Source organism: Panulirus ornatus, chromosome 6 (genome assembly GCF_036320965.1).
Source record: "Panulirus ornatus isolate Po-2019 chromosome 6, ASM3632096v1, whole genome shotgun sequence".
NCBI classification, from domain to species: Eukaryota; Metazoa; Arthropoda; class Malacostraca; order Decapoda; family Palinuridae; genus Panulirus; species Panulirus ornatus.
In genome coordinates, this window is record NC_092229.1 from 43,987,298 (window position 1) to 44,013,344 (window position 26,047).

At 40.8% G+C, this 26,047-nt stretch overlaps 1 protein-coding gene across 4 annotated transcripts in view; it reads left to right on the forward strand.

Annotated features, from left to right (window-relative positions):
• The window catches only part of Sqor (Sulfide quinone oxidoreductase), a 125,628-nt gene that overhangs the window by 49,572 nt on the left and 50,009 nt on the right, over positions 1-26,047 (forward strand). For all 4 annotated transcript variants that reach the window (XM_071662837.1, XM_071662838.1, XM_071662836.1 and 1 more), the window contains exons 7-8: positions 1,002-1,091; positions 12,028-12,147. In XM_071662837.1, coding sequence (XP_071518938.1) covers positions 1,002-1,091; positions 12,028-12,147 — 210 coding nt within the window. The remainder of the gene's footprint in view (positions 1-1,001; positions 1,092-12,027; positions 12,148-26,047) is intronic.

Sequence of the window (26,047 nt, forward strand, 5' to 3'; positions counted from 1 at the left end):
GAATCCATCTGTTTTTCTAAGCATTTCTCACATACATTCTTCGAAGCAAACACCTGATCCACACATCCTCTTCCACTTCTGAAACCACACTGCTCTTCCCCAATCTGATGCTTTGTACATTCCTTCACCCTCCTAATGAATAATCTCTAATTTCCCAGGAATGCTCAAGAAATTTATGCCTCTGTAGTTTTAACACTCACCTTTATCCCCTTTGCCTTTGTACAATGGCACTGTGCATGCATTCCGCTAATCCTCAGCCACTTCTCCATGACCCATACATACATTGAATATCATTACCAACCAATCAACAACCAGTCACCCCCCTTTTTTAATGATTTCCACTGCAATACCATCCAAACTCATCACCTTGCGAGATTTCATCTTCCACAGAGTTTTCACTGTTTCTTCTCTCTTTACCAAATCATTCTCCCTGACCCTCTCCCTTCATTAATCATTAATGGAATGGCCTTGATTAGGGCTTCAGCTGCCTGTGCCATCTCAACTAGCAGAAGAAAAAGAAAAGAATGTCACCAAAATTAATAAATCCAAAACAGCTTTATAGATTTTCTTTAAATTTGGTAAAAATGTTGTATATGACTAAAGAAACAATTTAAACACTTCAGGTTTAGTACTTTCTAGAAAACAGTATCCCTACTTTTTTTTTTGAGGGAAAAGAATGTCTGGGTTATAATCAAATAAATATGATATACTGCCCACTTAGTCCCTGTGTGCTGTAGAAGGTGACTAAGAGGGATGAGAGTGGAGGTCTGGAAATGCTCTCCTCCTGTTTTGTACTTTCCAAAAGAAGGAACAGAGGAAGGGACCAAGTGAGGATTTTCCCCTCAAAGGCTCAGTCATCTGTTCATGACACCACCTCACTGATGCATGAAGTGGCGAATATGCATTAAAAAAGAAAAAACAATGTTATGTTGTATATTTGTACGAAGCAGCATTTTCCTTTGGTAAAATATACAATCATTTATTTTTTTTTCTTAAAACAGCATGGCAAGCGGGACAAAGCAAGTATCATTTATAATACTTCCTTGCCAGTTATCTTCGGTGTTAAAAAGTATGCTGATGCACTGTGGCAGGTGAGTATTGCTGATGTTCAACTTTTTCTTTTTCTGAGTAAACTTATGTTGTTACAGACATATCCAAACATTATAGGCATGTAAAAGTTGTGTATACAATGTATGTAAGTAAACATGCATAACATGTAAGCCTTTGCATGTCTCAAATCTAGCTGCCTTCAGGCTTAAGATTTTGGATACCTGTTATGCAGTGGGAACCTGAAACTGAGTGAACCAGTTATAATTTAACATGAATAGTTCTTGTTTCCCAGTATGTAAGTTTATGTAATTTTGAGCACTCACTCTTATCCCCTTTGCCTTTGTACAATGGCACTGTGCATGCATTCCGCTAATCCTCAGCCACTTCTCCATGACCCATACATACATTGAATATCATTACCAACCAATCAACAACCAGTCACCCCCCTTTTTTAATGATTTCCACTGCAATACCATCCAAACCTGCTGCCTTGCTGGCTTTCATCTTCCGCAAAGCTTTTACTATCTCTTCTCTGTTTACCATCCACTCGTATATACACATATACAAACACACACATACATGTACATATGCATACATATATCAACATATACACATATACAAACACACACATACATGTACATATGCATACATATATCAACATATACACATATACATACACACACATGGACATATACATATATACACATGTACATAATTCACACTGTCTGTCCTTATTTATTCCCATCGCCACCCCGCCACACATGGAATAACAACCCCCTCCCCCCCTCATGTGTGCGAGGTAGCGCTAGGAAAAGACAACAAAGGCTCCATTCGTTCACACTCAGTCTCTAGCTGTCATGTAATAATGCACCGAAACCACAGCACCCTTTCCACATCCAGGCCCCACACAACTTTCCATGGTTTACCCCAGACGCTTCACATGACAGCACATCGACCCAGGTATACCACATCGTTCCAATTCACTCTATTCCTTGCATGCCATTCACCCTCCTGCATGTTTAGGCCCTGATCTTTCAATATCTTTTTCACTCCATCATTCCACCTCCAGTTTGGTCTCCCACTTCTCCTTGTTCCCTCCACCTCTGACACATATATCCTCTTGGTCAATATTTCCTCACTCATTCTCTCCATGTGACCAAACCATTTCAAAACACCCTCTTCTGCTCTCTCAACCACACTCTTTTTATTTCCACACATCTTTCTTACCCTTACATTACTTACTCGATCAAACCACCTCACACCACATATTGTCCTCAAACATCTCATTTCCAGCACATCCACCCTCCTGCGCACAACTCTATCCATAGCCCACGCCTCGCAACCATACAACATTGTTGGAACCACTATCCCTTCAAACATACCCATTTTTGCTTTCCGAGATAATGTTCTCGACTTCCAAACATTCTTCAAGGCTCCCAGAATTTTTGCCCCCTCCCCCACCCTATGATTCACTTCCGCTTCCATGATTCCATCCGCTGCCAGGTCCACTCCCAGATATCTAAAACACTTTACTTCCTCCAGTTTTTTTCTCCATTCAAACTTACCTCCCAATTGACTTGACCCTCAACCCTACTGTACCTAATAACCTTGCTCTTATTCACATTTACTCTTAACTTTCTTCTTTCACACACTTTACCAAACTCAGTCACCAGCTTCTGCAGTTTCTCACATGAATCAGCCACCAGCGCTGTATCATCAGCGAACAACAACTGACTCACTTCCCAAGCTCTCTCATCCCCAACAGACTGCATACTTGCCCCTCTTTCCAAAACTCTTGCATTCACCTCCCTAACAACCCCATCCATAAACAAATTAAACAACCATGGAGACATCACACACCCCTGCCGCAAACCTACATTCACTGAGAACCAATCACTTTCCTCTCTTCCTACACGTACACATGCCTTACATCCTCGATAAAAACTTTTCACTGCTTCTAACAACTTGCCTCCCACACCATATATTCTTAATACCTTCCACAGAGCATCTCTATCAACTCTATCATATGCCTTCTTCAGATCCATAAATGCTACATACAAATCCATTTGCTTTTCTAAGTATTTCTCACATACATTTTGCGAGGTAGCGCAAGGAAATAGACGAAAGAAATGGCCCACCCCCCCCCCCATACACATGTACATACACACGTCCACACACGCAAATATACATACCTACACAGCTTTCCATGGTTTACCCCAGACGCTTCACATGCCTTGATTCACTCCACTGACAGCACGTCAACCCCTGTATACCACATCGCTCCAATTCACTCTATTCCTTGCCCTCCTTTCACCCTCCTGCATGTTCAGGCCCCGATCACACAAAATCTTTTTCACTCCATCTTTCCACCTCCAATTTGGTCTCCCTCTTCTCCTCGTTCCCTCCACCTCCGACACATATATCCTCTTGGTCAATCTTTCCTCACTCATTCTCTCCATGTGCCCAAACCATTTCAAAACACCCTCTTCTGCTCTCTCAACCACGCTCTTTTTATTTCCACACATCTCTCTTACCCTTACGTTACTTACTCGATCAAACCACCTCACACCACACATTGTCCTCAAACATCTCATTTCCAGCACATCCATCCTCCTGCGCACAACTCTATCCATAGCCCACGCCTCGCAACCATACAACATTGTTGGAACCACTATTCCTTCAAACATACCCATTTTTGCTTTCCGAGATACTGTTCTCGACTTCCACACATTTTTCAAGGCTCCCAAAATTTTCGCCCCCTCCCCCACCCTATGATCCACTTCCGCTTCCATGGTTCCATCCGCTGACAGATCCACTCCCAGATATCTAAAACACTTCACTTCCTCCAGTTTTTCTCCATTCAAACTCACCTCCCAATTGACTTGACCCTCAACCCTACTGTACCTAATAACCTTGCTCTTATTCACATTTACTCTTAACTTTCTTCTTCCACACACTTTACCAAACTCAGTCACCAGCTTCTGCAGTTTCTCACATGAATCAGCCACCAGCGCTGTATCATCAGCGAACAACAACTGACTCACTTCCCAAGCTCTCTCATCCCCAACAGACTTCATACTTGCCCCTCTTTCCAGGACTCTTGCATTTACCTCCCTAACAACCCCATCCATAAACAAATTAAACAACCATGGAGACATCACACACCCCTGCCGCAAACCTACATTCACTGAGAACCAATCACTTTCCTCTCTTCCTACACGTACACATGCCTTACATCCTCGATAAAAACTTTTCACTGCTTCTAACAACTTGCCTCCCACACCATATATTCTTAATACCTTCCACAGAGCATCTCTATCAACTCTATCATATGCCTTCTCCAGATCCATAAATGCTACATACAAATCCATTTGCTTTTCTAAGTATTTCTCACATACATTCTTCAAAGCAAACAGACTTCAACAGACTTATACCTCTGTAATTTGAGCACTCACTCTTATCCCCTTTGCCTTTGTACAATGGCACTATGCAAGCATTCCGCCAATCCTCAGGCACCTCACCATGAATCATACATACATTAAATAACCTTACCAACCAGGCAACAATACAGTCACCCCCTTTTTTGATAGATTCCACTGCAATACCATCCAAACCTGCTGCCTTGCTGGCTTTCATCTTCCGCAAAGCTTTTACTATCTCTTCTCTGTTTACCATCCACTCGTATATACACATATACAAACACACACATACATGTACATATGCATACATATATCAACATATACACATATACATACACACACATGGACATATACATATATACACTTGTACATATTCATACTTGCTTGCTTTCATCCATTTCCAGTGCCACCCTGCCCCACAGGAAACAGCATCACCACCCTCTGCATCAGCAAGGTAGCACTTGGAAAGCAGATAGAAAAAGGCCACATTCGTTCACACTCAGTCTCTAGATGCTATGTGTATATAGTGGAATAATAATTGAGTTTGGGTATTTTCCGTGGTACAAATCCATTATGGACTTCATATATGTTAATGTTCTAATCAGATACTCTAATTTGTGTCCTTTTATCATTCTTTCAAAGACTTTCATTATTTGTGAAGTCAGGGTAACTATTCTGTACTGTTTAGAGTTAACTTGAATTCTCCCTTTTGTATTGGTATCATATGTGCCAATTTATGAACTGGTATCTGAGATATAGATAGATTATGAATGTCAGCAACTTTGTTTTCATCCAGACTTAACCTCATCAGTAACATCATTGGTTTTGCTATTGCTGTTTTTGTCACCTTGAGGAAGGTGGCTGGGTTACCATCTGGTTCTGGAGCTGAATTTTCTCTGATCTGATCAATCACTCTGATTATGTTATGTAATATCTCAATATCTGTGAGTGAATTTTCATTATGTTGGTTGAGCCATTCATCATTTGATTTATCTTTATATTTTGAGCTGAAAACCAGTTTGTGTTGTTCAGTTTACATCCTTCATAATTCCCAGGGGTCATTTTCATATTTTTTACCCACATAAGAGGCCAATGTTTGATTTGTTTTTTTGTTTTGCTCATGCATGTAAATAAAAATTTTGGGTTCCTTTCCATGTTTTTTATTACTGTCTTCATTCATTCATTGTCTTTAGGATTTTATTTATTCTACTTGTGTTTTTTTGGTAGTATGTGCTATTAAGAGGCAAGGTAAGCATTCTTGAACTGAAGAAAAATGTTCATCATTTATATGTATTTAATGTTTGATTGTATGTTTAGTTACAAAAAATTTTTAAAATTGTTTTTAATTAAGTCACTCTGAACTTGAACTAGCTGGAATAGGACTCCAGACTTGAAAGACAAAAGTGGTTTTTTGCTGGAAAATGTGTCTCTTGTTTGTGCTGAATGCAATTTTCATGCTTAAGTCTTGTTTTTAGCTGGGTAAAATTATTCCCAATGCCAGATGTAAAGTGAAATTTATTAAGTTGTATTAAGGCACTTTTTTCCAAATCCAAGTAGATATGATTTACATCAATCTAATATGTAATGAAAATCACTCACATGCTTGAATTCCTTGTCTATGATATTCTGTGATCATAATTGGTTTGTTAGAGATTTAGACAACAAATGCTAAGTGTTCTCCCTGATCCCTTTCCCTCCCCCCAATAGACTGTTGCCTTCAAAAATGAAGTTTTACCAGATCAGTCATGATTTCCTCATAGCATAATTAAGGAATAAGTTTTTCATCATTTTGATATTCAGATTTTATTATTAGGATTGGCGGAATGCGTGCACAGTGCCATTGTACAAAGGCAAAGGGGATAAGAGTGAGTGCTCAAATTACAGAGGTATAAGTTTGTTGAGTATTCCTGGTAAATTATATGGGAGGATATTGATTGAGAGGGTGAAGGCATGTACAGAGCATCAGATTAGGGAAGAGCAGTGTGGTTTCAGAAGTGGTAGAGGATGTGTGGATCAGGTGTTTGCTTTGAAGAATGTATGTGAGAAATACTTAGAAAAGCAAATGGATTTGTATGTAGCATTTATGGATCTGGAGAAGGCATATGATAGAGTTGATAGAGATGCTCTGTGGAAGGTATTAAGAATATATGGTGTGGGAGGCAAGTTGTTAGAAGCAGTGAAAAGTTTTTATCGAGGATGTAAGGCATGTGTACGTGTAGGAAGAGAGGAAAGTGATTGGTTCTCAGTGAATGTAGGTTTGCGGCAGGGGTGTGTGATGTCTCCATGGTTGTTTAATTTGTTTATGGATGGGGTTGTTAGGGAGGTGAATGCAAGAGTTTTGGAAAGAGGGGCAAGTATGAAGTCTGTTGGGGATGAGAGAGCTTGGGAAGTGAGTCAGTTGTTGTTCGCTGATGATACAGTGCTGGTGGCTGATTCATGTGAGAAACTGCAGAAGCTGGTGACTGAGTTTGGTAAAGTGTGTGAAAGAAGAAAGTTAAGAGTAAATGTGAATAAGAGCAAGGTTATTAGGTACAGTAGGGTTGAGGGTCAAGTCAATTGGGAGGTGAGTTTGAATGGAGAAAAACTGGAGGAAGTGAAGTGTTTTAGATATCTGGGAGTGGATCTGGCAGCGGATGGAACCATGGAAGCGGAAGTGGATCATAGGGTGGGGGAGGGGGCGAAAATTCTGGGAGCCTTGAAGAATGTGTGGAAGTCGAGAACATTATCTCGGAAAGCAAAAAATGGGTATGTTTGAAGGAATAGTGGTTCCAGCAATGTTGTATGGTTGCGAGGCGTGGGCTATGGATAGAGTTGTGCGCAGGAGGATGGATGTGCTGGAAATGAGATGTTTGAGGACAATGTGTGGTGTAAGGTGGTTTGATCGAGTAAGTAACGTAAGGGTAAGAGAGATGTGTGGAAATAAAAAGAGCGTGGTTGAGAGAGCAGAAGAGGGTGTTTTGAAATGGTTCGGGCACATGGAGAGAATGAGTGAGGAAAGATTGACCAAGAGAATATATGTGTCGGAGGTGGAGGGAACGAGGAGAAGAGGGAGACCAAATTGGAGGTGGAAAGATGGAGTGAAAAAGATTTTGAGTGATCGGGGCCTGAGCATGCAGGAGGGTGAAAGGAGGGCAAGGAATAGAGTGAATTGGAGCGATGTGGTATACCGGGGTTGACGTGCTGTCAGTGGATTGAATCAAGGCATGTGAAGCATCTGGGGTAAACCATGGAAAGCTGTGTAGGTATGTATATTTGCATGTGTGGATGTATGTATATACATGTGTATGGGGGTGGGTTGGGCCATTTCTTTCATCTGTTTCCTTGCGCTACCTCGCAAACGTGGGAGACAGCGACAAAGCAAAAAAAAAAAATAAAAAAATAAACTTATTTAAAATGAATCTGAAATAACACACGGAAATTTGCTAATCTTCCAGATAAAAGACTTGTCTAAGTACCTTATTGGTTTCATGAATAAAGATACACAATAAACAACTTTTGATTAGTCTTTTTGTTGTATTTCAGTGCTTCCTCAGGTGACGGTAGCATGATGTCATTATCATACAAGAAGTATATTTTTGATTTTAGCTTGTTTTGTAAGTCAAGTAACATTTTATTCAGAAAGAGATAACATTGTCATAGCTACTGTTGATATGAAAATTTCAGTTGACATTCAAAAGAGCTAAGGTCAAGTTATCATTTGCTCTCAGAGTGTTTAATGCTGAAATTGAAAATGCAGTCAAAAGATAAACATAGTTTAGTGTGTACATGCTTAATGTTTATATGTCAGGATGATTAAAAAGGAAAGCGTATTATGAGAGGGGGAAGATGATTAGTGCTTATGCACCTTGCCACAAGAAAAATGATGAAGAGGGGTGAGTGTTTTGGGAGCAGCTGTGTGTCAAAAGTTTGATGCAAGAGATGAACTTAGTGATGGATGGTTTGAGTGTGAAAGTGGGTAATCTGGCAGTTAAGGGTATGAATGTGGGCTTTGAGTATTCGGTAAGGTGAATAGAATTGGTGAGCAGTTTGTGGAGTAGTTTATTGAAAAGAAACTAGTGACTAGGATTTTGTTTCATGTTGATTACCATTTCCTGCATTAGTGAGGGAGCACTAGGAACATACAAAGAAAGGCTGCATCCACTCACATCTATTCTCTAACTGTCATGTAATGCACCGACATCACAGTTCCCTATCCACAGTCAGGCCTCCACAGACTTTTCCATGGTTGCCCGTGGCAGCTTCACATGCCTTAGTTCAATCTATTGAGAGCACATCGACCCGTGTATACCATAATGTTCCAGTTCACTCTGTCCAGTGCATGCCTTTCACCCCTCCTACATGTTTAGGCCCCAATCACTTATAAAATCTTTTTCTGTCAATCCTTCCATATCCAATTTGGTCCTCCTATCCTTGTTCCCTCCACTTCTGACACACATATCCTCTTTGTCAACCTCTCCTTACTTATTGTCTCCATATGTCCATACCATATCGGCACACCCTCTTCAGCTCTCTCAACCACATTCTTTATTATCCCTTTACTATTTACTTGATCAAATACCTCAAACCACATGTCTTCAAACATTGCTTTTCCAACACATTCACGCTCCTTCACACTTTCTCATCTATATCCCTTGCCTCACATCCACATAACATTTTTGGAGCTGCTATATCCACAAACGTACCCATTTTCACCCTCCTAAATAATGACTTCTCATTCCACACATTCTTCAGTGCTCCTTGAACTTTCACCCCCTAACCCACCCCATGACTCAATTCTGTTTCCATGGTTTCGTTTGGTGCCATGTCCACTCCCAGGTATCTGAAATACTTCACTTCCTCCAAAATCTCTCCATTAAAACTCACATCCCATCTTTACTGTCACTTTACCATACGAAATAACTTTCGTTTTATTCACATTTACTCTCAACTTTCTCCTTTTGCACACTCTTCCAAACTTAGTCACCATCCTCTGCTGTTTGTCATTCAAATCTGCTATCAGTGCTCTATCATCAGCAGGCAGTAATTGAGTCATTTCCAGTTCCCCTCATCCTCTCTAGACTGCACACTCACCCCACTCTTCAAGATTTACCTCTCTTACCACCCAATCCACAAACAAATCAAGCACCCTTGGTGACATTGCACACCCCTGATACAGACCAACCTTCACTTGGAATAATTCACTCTCCTCTCTTCCTACTTGTACACACACCTTACACCCTTGATAAAAACTTTTCACTACTTTAAGCTTTCCTCCCACACCATATATTCTTAGAACCTTCCACAAGGCATCTCTATCAAGCTTGTCTTATGCTTTCTTCAGATCCATAAATGCCACATACAAATCCTTCTGTTTTTCCTAGTATTTTTCACACACATTCTTTAAAGCAAACACCTGTTCCCAACATCATTTGTCACTTCTAAAACCACATTGTTCCTCCCCAGTCTGATGCTCTGTACATGTCTTTACCTCATTTACTACTCTCCTGTACAACTTTCCATGCACACTCAACAAACTTATACCTTTGTAGTTTGAATACTCGCCTTTATCTCCACTTGTCTTTATACTGTGGTACTATACATGCATTCTCCTAATCATCAGGCACCTTATCATGGTCCATACTTACATAAAAAATCCTAACTAATCAGTCAACAATGCAGTTACCCCCTTAAAAAATTCAGCTGCAATACCATCCACTCCACCTACCTTGCCACAGTTCATTGTACACAGTGCTTTCACCGTCCCTTTCTCTTCACCAAACCTTTCTCCGTAATTCTTTTTCTTTATCTGCCACCCTATCATCAAACACATTCAACAGTCCTTCAGAATACTCGCTCCATCTTACATCAACACTACCTGTTGCCACTTCTCCATTTGCCCCTTTCTCTGATGTTCTCAGCTATTCTCTTGTTTTTTGCACAGTATTAACCTCCTTCCATAAAATCTTATTCTCTCTGAAGTTTACTGGAACATGCTTACCCCAACGCTCATTTGCCCTTTTTACCAGCCCCTATAGACTATCCCTTTGGCATCCTGCCACTCTCTGTCGTACATCTCCCAGTCATTTACACTTTCCCTGCAAGTACCTTCTATATGCCTCTCTTTTCACTTTCATTAGCATTTTTACTTTGGTAAGAGTCTCCATAACTGGTGAACTCCAGTGCCACTTCTTAACCTTTAGTGCCTCTCCCTTAACTGGCCATTGGTAGGGGGCAACTCAAGCACTTTGTTTCCCAAGGCTCTTACCTAATGACCCTTCTGACTCCATCTCCCTAATGTGTCTACTTTTTTCCTATCTAATGTTCCTAACTACTAGTTCTACATATTGCTCCTGTCTATTGCTCCATCCTACTGCTTCAACCAAATGTTTGTACCTAATGCTTCTGTCTAATGTTCCTACCTACTACTTGTCTGTTGCTCCTACCATTTTGCTGAAAAGCAGGGCTAGTGCATAGTGCTCTCTTCAGGAAAATTTAGAATTACGAAGAATAAATTGTGTGAGTTAAGCATTGTCATGTGTTATGTGTGTGACAAGGAGAGATTGTATGTTTGTGGACAGAATGCTAGCAGTCCATTTGTGGATGAAGCAGAAAGAAAAAACAGCAATCTGCGCCAGAGCCAGAGGAGTGCAGCTTTGACAAACATCAAGTGCTGGTTCACTATGTAGCCATCTCTAACTCTCCTGATATATGGTGGGTAGTACCACAATGCACTTTTTTTTCAATAATTCCACTTCCCATTATGTACTGTCTGAATGGGCCACCTTCCACCGTTACCTGAAACTTAAGTTCCCTCTTATCAGGTGGGCTGATATAGTTATAAGCTCTTGATATTTGATTTCGTTTGTCTGAATGGATGGCTTCATACAGAAATATATTGATCATTAAGCAAAAGGCTGGCTGACTTGAAAAAAGTCAAAATCATGCATTAATCTTAGTTTTGGCAAGGAATGCAAGACTGTATCAGATGTGGTATAAATGCTAAGAGTCCACAGATGTCAAATGCCTCTGTTTAAATGAAAATTTCAACAAAAGAGCTACTCAGTACAAATGTCTGACAGAAAGTTGTGAAATCTAGAAATAAGAAGCGTTCAATTTTTTTTTTTTTTTTTTTTTGATGATACCGCCATTTAGTACCATTTTTCCAAAATGTGGGATCAAGACCAAGCACCATGAGGGCAGATCTGGGCCAAGATTTGCAGTTAGTTACCTAGTAGGTGATCAGTGAAGGATGAAAGGCATATGCTTCACCAGTGTTAAAGGAGGGTTAAGAGGTTGATAAATCTCAGAAGTCTGAGATATCTTTCATGGCTTAAGGGACACCATTCAAGAGAGGAAGAGTTTTTCATACTTCAGAACATGTATTTTTCTCACCTGGTATAGCTTTTTGCATTTTCCTGTTAATGTAAAACTCTGTAGCTATTTGTGCAAATGGATAATCATGCAAAATATTTCCTTCAGGTATGGTGGATAGATGTACATCATTTTATTGTTGGTGACCCAGTGATATTGAACAGTAACAATACTTTTTCTACCATTAATCTTTTGTCAATACTTGCAGGTTGTGAAGGAACGAGGAATAACTGTCAATCTCCGCCACAACCTTATTGAGGTAAAACCAGAATCTAAAGAAGCAGTGTTCCAGAATTTAGACAAACCAGAAGAACTTAAAACTATTAAGGTAAAGGTGTTTGAGTACTCATTTTAGTTATTCACTTGTAAAAAGTCTTGATGAACAGAATGTCAAAGTATGAAGCGTATTTGAAAGGAAAATATCATTACATAGTGGGCAAAGATATTCTAATTACAGGCAGGATGGATGACAAACTTAATGTATTACACATGGTATAACTATCTTAAAGTGGCTTACTGCTACATATGTTTGGTTGCACTAACAAAGTAGATATATTCCTTCTCAGACGTACAGACAAACACTGTCACATTGGTGGAAACAAATTACAAATATCAAATTTTGAATCAGACCTTTAGATATTATAATGGCAGATCACAGGAGAATGAAGTTTAGAGGATCATGAGAGAAGCAGGCTGTTTGGTGATTACTGTTAGAATTATCTTCATGCATAATTGAATTTTGATTTTATAACCCGAGGACTGCTTTTATGGAGCTTTTACAGGTTCATGTATGTGTTACAATTAGTAGCAGGAAAAGATTGGATTCCTTTTAGAGAGAGAGTTGCTTCAACAAGATTGCACTCCATTTTGCCCACTGATGATGATGCAGCCTCACTGAAGGTGCCTTTTCACTTCCAGCATAACCACAAGCAGGTGGAGTCTGATGATGCGCCTTGAGGAATATGGATTGTAAAATGTTGAAAAATTTACCATACCTTCCTGCCCCAGGAGTCCCTTCTTTTTAAATGAGGCTTAAGCACTCATGAAGCTGGCCACTTTCACTGGTCAGGATCATAGTTCATAAAGTATTGTGATGCTCCGTGAGCGTATTTATCCAGAAAGGTTAGGGCAATTGAATAGTACGTGTGTATTGTCTATGCTATAGTTGCATTATGTGCATGAAAAGTCTTGGGATATGTTGAAATGGTGCTTGTGGCATTGTAGGGATCGTGGATGTCCTGAGCATAAGCAGGAGAATGTGACGAGTTTGTTTGGGTTGTATGGTTTCTGATGGGTGCATGTCCAGATGTTTGGAGTGTAAGACTGAGTTGGGAGGTCATTTGTTTAGTATTTGTTAGGATATTTCAGTGTTTTTGTGTTTTGTCAGTATCCACTTCCATGGTTCCATTTGCTGCCAAGTCTACTCTCAGATGTCTGAAACACTTCACTACCTCCAGTTTTTCTCCATTTAAACATACATTCCAAATATCTTGTCCCTCCACCTAGCTTTTATTCACATTTACTCTTGACTTTCTCCTTTCACACACTCTTCCATACTCAGTCTCCAACTTCTTTAATTTCTCACTCCAATCAGCCACCAACGCTGTATCATCGACAAACAACAACTGACTTTTTTCTCAGGCACTTTCATCCCCCACATACTGTATACTCACTCCTCTTTCCAAGACTCTTGCATTTACCTACCTCACCACCTCAGCTATAAACAAATTAAACAACCCTGCTACACACAGACCTTCACTGGGAACCATTCAACCTCCTCTTTTCCTACTTGTACACACACCTTACACCCTTGATAAAAACTTCTCACTGCTTCTAGTAGCTTACATCATACACCATAAATTCTTAAGATCTTCCATTCTTAAGAGCTTCCATGAAGCATATTTATCAACCCCATTAAATGTCTTCCCCAGATCCACAAATGCCACATATAAATCTATCTGTTTTTCTAAGTATTTCTCACACACATTCTTCAAAGCAAATGACTTATCCACATATCCTCTACCACTTATAAAACTACACTGCTGCTCCCCAGTCTGATGCTCTTTACATTCCTTTTAACACCTTTATCTGCTTTACCTTTATACAGTGGCACTTTACATATATTCTGTCAATCCTTTGGCACTTTACCATGATCTGTACATACATTGAATATCCTCATCAACCAATGTTCTTCATTGCTCCCAGAACCTTCACCCCCTACTCCACCCTGTGACTCGCCTCTGCTTCCATTGTTTCATCTGCTGCTAAGTGCACTTCCAGATATCTGAAACACTTCACTTCCTCCAATTTTTCTCCATTCATACTTACATCCCACTTTACTGGTTCCTCAACCCTACTGAACCTGATAACCTTGCTCTTACTCTCATTTACACTTAACTTACTCCTTTCACACACTTTTCTAGACTGGGTCACTAACAAATGCAGTTTCTCACTCAAATCAGCCATCAGTGCTGTATTATCGGTGAACAGTAACTGACTCGCTTCCCAGACCCTCTCATCCCTAACAGACTGCATACTTGCTTTTCTCCCCAAAACTTTTGCATTTACCTCCCTAACCACCCCATCCATAAACAAATGGAGCATCAGGTTGGGGAAGAGCAGTGTGGTTTCAGAAATGGTAGAGGATGTGTGGATCAGGTGTTTGCTTTGAAGAATATTTGCGAGAAATACTTAGAAAAACAGATGGATTTGTATGTAGCATTTATAGATCTGGAGAAGGCATATGATAGAGTTGATAGAGATGCTTTGTGGAAGGTATTAAGAGTATATGGTGTAGGAGGTAAGTTGCTAGAAGCAGTGAAAAGTTTTTATCAAGGATGTAAGGCATATGTACGTGTAGGAAGAGAGGAAAGTGATTGGTTCCCAGTGAATGTTGGTTTGCTGCAGGGGTGCATGATGTATCCATGGTTGTTTAATTTGTTTATGGATGGGGTTGTTAGGGAGGTGAATGCAAGAGTTTTGGAGAGAGGGGCAAGTATGCAGTCTGTTATGGATGAGAGGGCTTAGGAAGTGAGTCAGTTGTTCGCTGATGATACAGCACTGGTGGCTGATTTGGATGAGGAACTGCAGAAGTTGGTGACTGAGTTTGGTAAAGTGTGTGAAAGAAGAAAGCTGAGAGTGAATATGAATAAGAGCAAGGTTATTAGGTTCAGTAGGGTTGAGGGGCAAGTTAATTGAGAGGTAAGTGTGAATGGAGAAAAACTGGAGGCAGCGAAGTGTTTTAGATATCTGGAGTGGATTTAGCAGTGGGTGGAACCATGGAAGCGGAAGTGAGTCACAGGGTGGGGGAGGGGGCGAAGGTTCTGAGAGCATTGAAGAATGTGTAGAAGGCGAGAAAGTTATCTTGGAGAGCAAAATTGGGTATGTTTAAAGGAATGGTGTTTCCAGCAATGTCATGTGGGTGCGAGGCATGGCTGTAGATAGGGCGGTGTGAAGGAGGGTGGATGTGTTGGAAATGAAATGTTTGAGGACAATATGTGGTGTGAGGTGGTTTGATTAAGTAATGTAAGAGAGATGTGTGGTAATAAAAAGAGTGTGCTTGAGAGAGCAGAAGAGGGTGTATTGAAATGGTTTGGATGTTTGGAGAGAATGAGTGAGGAAAGATTGACAAGGTGAGAGGTGGAGGGAACAAGATGTGGGAGGCCAAATTGGTGATGGAAGGATGGAGTGAAAAAGATTTTGAGCAATCAGGGCCTGAACATACAGGAAAGTGAAAGGCATGCTTGGAATAGAGTGATTGGAACCATGTGGTATACCGGGGTCGACGTGTTGTCAGTGGATTGAACCAGGTTATGTGAAGCATCTGGGATAAACCATGGAAAGTTTTGTGGGGCCTGGATGTGGAAAGGGAGCCGTGGTTTCAGTGCATTGTACATGACAGCTAGAGACTGAGTGTGAATGATTGTGGCCATTGTTATCTTTTCCTAGCGCTACCTCGCACGCAAGTGGTGGGGGAAGGGGGTGCCATTTCATGTGTGGCAGGGTGGCGACAGGAATGGATGAAGGCAGCAAGTATGAATATGTACATGTGTATATATGTATATGTCTGTATATGTATACATTGAAATGTATAGGTATGTATATGTGCATGTGTGGTTGTTTATGTATATACATGTTTTTATTGGTGGGTTGGGCCATTCTTTCGTCTGTTTCCTTGAGCTACCTTGCTAACACGGGAGACAGTGACTGAGTATAATAAAAAGTGAAAATAATAACATACATTATCCCTGTGGATAGCGGAGAAATAATACTTCCCACATATTCCCTGCTTGTTGTAGAAGGTGACTAAATGGGTTTGGAGTGGGGGCTTGAAATCCTCCCATCTAGTCTTTACTTTTCCAAAAGAAGGAACATAAAAGAAAGCCAAGTGAGGAATTTTTCCTCTTGAGGCTCAGTCCTCTGTTCTTGACACTACCATGTTGATGTGGGAAATGGCGAATGTGTATGAAAAAATACATATGCAGGTTGAGTATCCTTTGTTTAGAATGCCTGGGACCAGAATTGTTTCAGATTTTGGAATATTTGCATATACTTATGAGATATCTAGGTGATGGGACCCAAGTCAAAGCACAAAATCCATTTGTTTCATATGCACCTTATACACATAGCCTGAAGGTAATTTATACAATATTTTTAATAATTTTACATATGAAACAAAGTTTGTGTAACTCTGAACATCAGAAAGCTTTGGTGGCACAACCTTAGCCACCCATGTGCACAATCTGTGGTTGTTTGGCGTTACCTTCATTCCTGACTGAATTTATATGCTACTGAGTAGCAATAATTTTCTTACACTTATTCACACATAAGTACTTAACAGTAAAGAGATATGAAATGCCATTAATACAATGAAAAAATAATGTGTTTAGGGTTACTAAGCAGCACAGTAGCATCAACAGAATACCTGTATCAGCTGTTAAACAATAACAACACACACAACTGCAGGTTTTCAATTTCCACCTACGATGGTGTGTTTTGAGTAAAAGGTTATGGTATACTGTATTATATTTTTTAGGTTTTATTTGAGATATAAAAACAAATATGCATCTAATCTATGATAACACAGGTAGCTGTGAATGTAATGAAAACTGAGAAAAATTAGAACACAATAATGTTGCGATTGTAAGTTGTAGCCTGCGGTTTGTGTGTGTGTGTGTATGTGTGTTTTACCCTTAACTAGCGCAGTGGTGTTTAAACTACCCACCCTGCATATGTCCAGCAGCGCCACATGACTTTGAACAAAGTGAGTTGAGGGTGAGAAGCGTCGGCCATGGTGTATTTATCTTGATAGTGTATCGGTTACAAGAATCTGGACAACATGACTGTAATGACTCACACACTTGAGAGGGACCGATTTTGGTGATTATTAATTACAGAGTTTGGGGTAGGCTGTGATCAGAGGTCTAAAATGGTCTGAGTTGGTAATCTGAAATGGTTCGAGTTGGTATGGCGGATGGGCTGAGCAGGTAATCCAAAATGGTCCAAGTTGGCAATGGGCAAAGTTGGTAATGCTCAAACATGGCATTGTAGGTGGAGAGATGAAATTCAGATTTCACATGAAAATATTGCTTTGCAGTTATCAAAGAACGTGATCTTTCTGCTTACAAAGGCATGATGAATGCAGCAACAAATAATAGAATTACATGTAGCCAGAGAGACTTGAGGGGGAGAGTACATCACTGTTGACATCATCATGAGTGGGTCCTCTAGGGATGAGGAGGCATTCTGCTGGATGGCTTTTTTAAATATTTCCTCCAGAGTCATCTGCCTCATTAACAGTGGTTTTTGTCTTTGAAGTCTCTCTTTGATTGTATAAACTAACATGATTTCTTGTTCTGCTCTAGTCCTTCAATAAGCCCATCACACATTTTCACCATGTAATATATAGGTACTTTTCTGCAGTGCTATCAAAGTCATCTTCATCTCTATCATCACGATCACCTTGATTCATCTCTATTATCACGATCACCTTAATGCAGAACCATTTTAGCTATTTTTATGTTTGTTAGTGAATGAACAACTGGAGCCACATTATCGATGTTAAAAATTTCTTTGATGTCCGCTTCTTCCAGCTTACTGACAGACTCTGGAGGCCTTTTTGACATTTTCAACAATATCTTTGTATCACAGACCAGAGAATAAGCAAAAAACTGAGTAAAGCATGTAGGTCTGGTGGTGACGATGGTATGTAACAAACTAGTGCCACCAGAGCATCAGAACCAAGTATAGGCAAGTCAGGTGTAGAATTTTCCACTTGTAACATCATGTCACCACTCGCAAAGGTTTGGATTTGGAGCATTATGGATTTTCTGATTAGGGATGCTCAACTTTTACATATATACACATGTACATAGTCATACTTGCTTGCCTTCATCCATTCCCAGCACCACCCTGCTCCATAGGAAACAGCATTACCACCTCCCTTGTCAATGAGGTTGTGCCAAGAAACCGACAAAGAAAGTCTACATCCACTTGCATCTATACACAAGCTGTCATGAGTCATGTGTATAATGGGGTCGAAGTGCTGCCAGTGGACTGAACCAAGGCATGTGAAATGCCCTGGGTAAATCATGGAAAGGTCTGTGAGGCCTGGATGTGGATAGGGAGCTGTGGTTTTGGTGCATTACACATGACAGGTAGAGAATGAGTGTGAGCAGATGTGGCGTTTCTTCATCTGCTTCCTGGCGCTACCTCACGGACATGGGGTGGCAATGCTAAAAATCTTTTTTACTCTATCCTTCCACCTCCAATTTAGTCTCCCACTTCTTGTTGCCTCCATCTCTGACACATATATCCTCTTGGTCGACCTTTCCTCACACATTCTCTTTATATGTCCAAACCATTTCAACACACTCTTTGCTGCTTTCTCAGCCACACTCTCTTTATTGCCACACTCTGGTTTGCGGCAGGGGTGCGTGATGTCTCCATGGTTGTTTAATGGGGTGGTTAGGGAGGTGAATGCAAGTTTTGGAGAGAGGGGCAAGTGTGCAGTCTCTTTTTGATGAAAGGGCTTAGGAAGTGAACCATTTGTTGTTCGCTGATGATACAGTGCTGGTGGCTGATTTGGGTGAGAAACTGCAGAAGTTGGTGACTGAGTCTGGTAAAGTGTGTGAAAGAAGAACGCTGTGAGTGAATGTAAATGAGAGCAAGGTTGTTAGGTTCAGTAGAGTTGAGGGACAAGTTAATTGGGAGGTAAGTTTGAATGGAGAAAAGTTGGAGGAAGTGAAGTGTTTTAGATATCTGGGAGTGGATTTAGCAGCGGGTGGAACCATGGAAGCGGAAGCAAGTCATAGGGTAGGGGAGGGGGCGAAGGTTCTGGGAGCATTGAAGAATGTGTGGGAGGTGAGGACATTATCTCAGAGAGCAAAAATGGGTATGTTTGAAGGAATGGTAGTTCCAACCATGTTATATGGTTGAGAGGCATGGGCTATAGATAGGGTTGTACAGAGGAGGGTGGTTGTGTTGGAGATGAAATGTTTGAGGACAATATGTGGTGTGAGGTGGTTTGATCGAGTAAGTATTGAAAGGGTAAGAGAGATGTGGGAAATAAAAAGAGTGTGGTTGAGAGAGCAGAAGAGGATGTGTTGAAATGGTTTGGATGTTTGTAGAGAGTGAGTGAGGAAGATTGACAAAGACGATATATGTGTCCAAGGTGAAGGGAACAAGAAGAAGCGGGAGACAGAATTGGAGGTGGAGGGATGGAGTGAAAAAGGTTTTGAGCAATGAGGGCCTGAACGTTCAATACAGGAGGGTGAGTGGCGTGCAAGGACAAGAGTGAATTGAAAAGATGTGGTATAACAGGGTCGACATACTGTCAGTTGACTGAACCAGGGCATGTGAAACGTTGGGTAAACCATGGAAAGGTCTGTGGAGCCTGGATGTGGATAGGTTGCTGTGGTTTTGGTGCATTACACCTGACAGCTAGAGACTTGAGTGTGAATGGATGTGGCCTTTTTTGTATCTTTTTTTATGCTACCTCGCTGAAGCAGAGGGCAACAGTATTCTTTTCTGTTGGGCACGGTAGCACCAGGAATGGATGAAGGCAAGCAAGTATGAATATGTGCATGTGTATACATTTATATGACTTTGTATGTATATGTATGTATATGTTGATTTGTATATTTATGTATATGTGCATGTATGGGTGTTTATGTATATATATGGGTATACGAGTGGATGGGCCATTCTTCATCTGTTTCCTGCCTCTACCTTGCTGACCCGGGAAATGGAGATTAAAGATGCACTCACTAAACTTCTAGCTTCTAGTGTTTTTGTGTGTGTCCTAACCTCATCTTGGTGGGCGTAGCATGAACTTTCATCTCACATGGCTTCGATATTTTGACAAATATGTCGATGGACAGACATATGTATTTACACCGACTGAGAGATTCGAACCCTGTGTATGGCGTCTGTCTGCCTCAGCTACAAGGAGGTTAAAAGACACACACACACACACACTAGACTTCCAGTGATTTTACGTGTGTCCCAACTTCATCTAGGTGGGGGTAGCATGAACTTTGATCTCACTTGGCTACAGTGGTGTGACAAATTTGCCAATGGACAGACAAATGTATATCCACCAACATAAGGATTTGAACCCTTGGTAGGGTGTCTGGCTGCCTTGGCCACAAAGAGGTTAGAAGACACACACTAGACTTCTAGCATTTTTACATGTGTCCCAACCTCATTTAAGTGGAGGTCGCATGGACTTTAATCTGATGCTGCTCCGAAGGTGTGACAAATCTGTTGATAAACAGACAAATGTATATGCATCAGCAGAGGGATTTGAACCCTGGGAAGGGCATCTGGCTGCTTTGGACAAACGGAGGTTAAAAGAGACACACATCAGACTTCTAGTGTTTATATGTCTGTTCCACCCGCATCCTAGTGGTGGTAGCATGAACTTTAATTTCATGCAACTCCAATGCTCTGACAAATATGTTGATGGACAGACAGATCCATATACACCAACAAAGTGATTTGAACCCTGGGTAGGACACCTGGCTGCCTCAGCCACTTCTCATGTTTGTACATGTGTCATTGCCTCATCTTGGTGGAGGTAGCTTGAACTTTAATCTATGTGCATCTTTTAATGTCCAGGTAGCTGTGGCAGCCAGATGCCCAAACCCAGGGTTTGAATCCCTCTGTTGGTGTATATTCACATGTCTGTCCACCAGACGGGGTAGTGATGCTGTTTCCCGTGGGGCAGGGTGGTGCCAGGAATGGATGAAGGCAAACAAGTATGAATATGTACTTGTGTATTTATGTATATGTCTGTGTATATGTTTATATGTATATGTTTATGTTGATTTTGTATAAGTGTGGGTATGGGCGTTTATGTATATATGTGTGTATTTGATTGGCTGGGCTATTCTTCATCTGTTTCATGGCAATCAAGTATAATAAACAAATATATTTATTTATCTAGTATACATAGAGATGCTCTGTGGAAGGTACTAAGAATATATGGTGTGGGAGGCAAGTTGTTAGAAGCAGTGAAAAGTTTTTATCGAGGATGTAAGGCATGTGTACGTGTAGGAAGAGAGGAAAGTGATTGGTTCTCAGTGAATGTAGGTTTGCGGCAGGGGTGTGTGATGTCTCCATGGTTGTTTAATTTGTTTATGGATGGGGTTGTTAGGGAGGTGAATGCAAGAGTTTTGGAAAGAGGGGCAAGTATGAAGTCTGTTGGGGATGAGAGAGCTTGGGAAGTGTCGGTTGTTGTTCGCTGATGATACAGCGCTGGTGGCTGATTTATGTGAGAAACTGCTGAAGCTGGTGACTGAGTTTGGTAAAGTGTGTGAAAGAAGAAAGTTAAGAGTAAATGTGAATAAGAGCAAGGTTATTAGTTACAGTAGGGTTGAGGGTCAAGTCAATTGGGAGGTAAGTTTGAATGGAGAAAAACTGGAGGAAGTAAAGTGTTTTAGATATCTGGGAGTGGATCTGGCCGTGGATGGAACCATAGAAGCGGAAGTGAATCATAGGGTGGGGGAGGGGGCAAAAATCCTGGGAGCCTTGAAGAATGTGTGGAAGTCGAGAACATTATCTCGGAAAGCAAAAATGGGTATGTTTGAAGGAATAGTGGTTCCAACAATGTTGTATGGTTGCGAGGCGTGGGCTATGGATAGAGTTGTGCGCAGGAGGGTGGATGTGCTGGAAATGAGATGTTTGAGGACAATGTGTGGTGTGAGGTGGTTTGATCGAGTAAGTAATGTAAGGGTAAGAGAGATGTGTGGAAATAAGAAAAGTGGTTGAGAGAGCAGAAGAGGGTGTTTTGAAATGGTTTGGGCACATGGAGAGAATGAGTGAGGAAAGATTGGCCAAGAGGATATATGTGTCAGAGGTGGAGGGAACGAGGAGAAGAGGGAGACCAAAATGGAGGTGGAAAGATGGAGTGAAAAAGATTTTGAGTGATCAGGGCCTGAACATGCAGGAGGGTGAAAGGCGGGCAAGGAATAGAATGAATTGGATCGATGTGGTATACCGGGATCGACGTGCTGTCAGTTGATTGAATCAGGGTACGTGAAGCGTCTGGTGTAAACCGTGGAAAGTTCTGTAGGGCCTGGATGTGGAAAGGGAGCTGTGGTTCGGGCATTGTTGCATGACAGCCAGAGATTGAGTGTAAACGAATGGGGCCTTTGTTGTCTTTTCCTAGCGCTACCTTGCACACATGAGGGGGGAGGGGGATGTTATTCCATGTGTGGCGAGGTGGCGATGGGAATGAATAAAGGCAGACAGTGTGAATTGTGTGCATGTGTATATATTTATATGTCTGTGTGTGTATATATATGTGTACATTGAGATGTATGGATATGTATATTTGCGTGTGGGGACGTGTATGTATTTACATATGTAGGGGGGTGGGTTGGGCCATTTCTTTCGTCTGTTTCCTTGCGCTACTTCGCAAACGCGGGAGACAGTGACAAAGCAAAATAAATAAATATACATAATTGCCATTTCCTGTTTCAGTAAGGTAGCGCCTGGAAACAGATGAAGAATGGGCCATCCACTCATACACACATATACATATCAGCATACACGTACATTACATACACATACATAGACATTACATACATACTTATGTACATATACATATCAACATACATGTACATTACATACACATACATAGACATTACATACATACTTATGTACATATTCATACTTGCTAGCCTTCATCCATTCCTGTTATTACCCCGCCCAACAGGAAAACGGCATCACTATCCCCTGCTTCAGCGAGGTAGTGCCAGGAATACAGACAGAAAGGCCCCTTTCATTCACACTTAGTCTCTAGCTGTCATGTGTAATGCACCGAAACCACAGCTCCCTATCCACATCAAGACCCCATAGACCCTTCCATGGGTAACCCCAGATGCTTCACATTCCCTGGTTCAGTCCCTTGACAGCACATTGACCCCAGTATACCACATTGCTCCAATTCACTCTATTCCTTGCACGCCTCTCATCCTCCTGTATGTTCAGGCCCCGATCGCTCAAAATCTTTTTCACTCCATCCTTCCACCTTTAATTTAGTCTCCTACTTCTCCTTGTTCCCTTCACCTCTGACACATGTATCCTCTTTGTCAATCTTTCCTCACTCATTATCTCAATATGTCCAGACCATTTCAGCACACCCTCTTTTGCTCTCTCAACCATACTCTTTTTATTTCCACTCATCTCTCTTACCATTACTTTACTTACTCGATCAAACCAGCTCACACCACATATTGTCCTCAAAAATTTCATTTCCAACGCATCCACCCTCCTCCGTACAAACAAATCTATAGCCCATGCCTTGCAACCATAAAACATTGTTGGAACTACCATTCCTTTAAACATACCCATTTTTGCTCTCCGAGATAATGTTCTTTCCTTCCACACATTCTTCAACATATACTTAAACATACACATACACAGACATATGCCTATGTAGACATGTACATATTCATACTTGCTTGCTTTTATTCATTCCTGTTGCTACGCCACCCCACAGGAAGCAGCATCGTTACTCCCTGCTTCAGTGAGGTGGTGCAAGGAAAACAGACTAAAAGGCCACATTTTCACACTCAGTCTCTAGCTGTCTATGTCTATCGCCTACTTGTGTCCTATGCAACTTATGACTATCTGTACATACGACTGGAAAAAATGTAAATTAAAGAATTACACTGAGCTGTGGTTTCGGTGCATTGTTACATGAGGGGGGGAGGGGGTTGTTATTCCATGTGTGGCAGGGTGGCGAGGGGAATGAATAAAGGCAGACAGTATGAATTATGTACATGTGTATATATTTATATGTCTGTGTGTGTATATATATGTATACATTGAGATGTATAGGTATTTATATTTGTGTGTGTGGACGTGTATGTATATACATGTGTATGTGGGTGGGTTGGGCCATTCTTTTGTCTGTTTTCTTGCGCTACCTCGCTAACGCGGGAGGCAGCGACAAAGCAAACAAAAGAAATTAAGATAAAAAATAAAGAATTACATATATACAAGAATTAATCTTGGTTGTACTTCTTCCTGTACTGATGGCTTTGGGCGTACAGTAGTGACTGTCAGACATTATCCTGGTATTGTGTACTTCATAGCACCTCTCTCAGTTCTTGCTTTTGTGTTAAACCCCCAAGAAGATGATGAGTATGAGGAAAACCTGTCACTTGATAGGTCTGGGAAGAAGGGGAGGAAGACACTCAATTTAGAATTGAAAATAAAGGTGATCACCCAATATGAAGGAGGAAAAAAATGTTAATGTGATTGACACTGATCTTCTGTTGTCTGATCTGACAGTCTCCTTAAATTTAAAGGACAAAGAAAATGTACGTGAAGCAGTGACAGGTTTTGCAAGTGTGAAGTCTACAATAATAACAAAGCACCGACAAGGGCCCATCCTTGAAATGGAAAAGTTAATGCTGTGGATGGAAGGTCAGATTACAATATGTGTACCACCAATCTTACTAACAGTACAGGTGAAGACTATAAGCCTTTTTTGAGACTTTGAAGGAGCACGCAGGTGCAGATTACATTGAGAACTTCACAGCAAAGTCATGGTTGGTTCAACAATTTAAAAGAAGATATATCTTGCACAGTGTTCGAGTCACAGGTGATGCAGCAAGTGCTGATGAAGGAGCTGATGAAAAGGTAAAATATAAACCAAAGAATTTTTTTTTTTTTAAATATACCATAGAGTGATTTAAAAAATGTCAATTCGTAAAACTGGTCAAACAAAAAACAAGATAACCATGACAGGACTTGCATAACATAAAAAGTAATGATGAAATATGAACTAAAGAATCTTAGATAAAAGGTAAATAGAAACCACAGAATTGTGTAATAATGCTGGTTGGTAAAGAAACGAGATAATCATAATAGAAATTGTGTAGGATAAAAGAATGCTGTACAGGTATGTGAATTCTACATGCCAAGCTAACATACGCCCGACTTATGTCTTTTTGAGATCCAACCAGTTGGTCAAAACGGAGCTCGGACATATGTTGGTGTTAGATATTACTGTATATGTAAATGATTATGATTATTTACTGAGTATGTGACTGGGGGTTGATGTAAGCTCAAAATGTTTGTGATGGGTTTGACATTCAAAAAAATTGGGACCCCCTGTTCGAGAGTACACTCTTGAAAATAAAACTGGAAGGTTTCTCTCAGCACATGTGCAGTTTATGAAAAATGGACAACAGTTCATAATGAGAATGCCTTCAGTGATGATTATATATTCTTCTTTCTTTCATACTATTCGCCATTTCCCGCATTAACGAGGTAGCGTTAAGAACAGAGGACTGGGCCTTTGAGGGAATATCCTCACCTGGCCCCCCTTCTCTGTTCCTTCTTTTGGAAAATTGAAAAAAAAAAACGAGAGGGGAGGATTTCCAGCCACCCGCTCCCTCCCCTTTTAGTCGCCTTCTACGACACGCAGGGAATACGTGGGAAGTATTCTTTCTCCCCTATCCCCAGGGATATGCATATATATAGATTTTTTTTTTTTTTTTTTTTTTTGCTTTGTCGCTGTCTCCCGCGTTTGCGAGGTAGCGCTAGGAAACAGACGAAAGAAATGGCCCAACCCACCCCCATACACATGTATATACATACGTCCACACACGCAAATATACATACCTACACAGCTTTCCATGGTTTACCCCAGACGCTTCACATGCCGATTCAATCCACTGACAGCACGTCAACCCCGGTATACCACATCG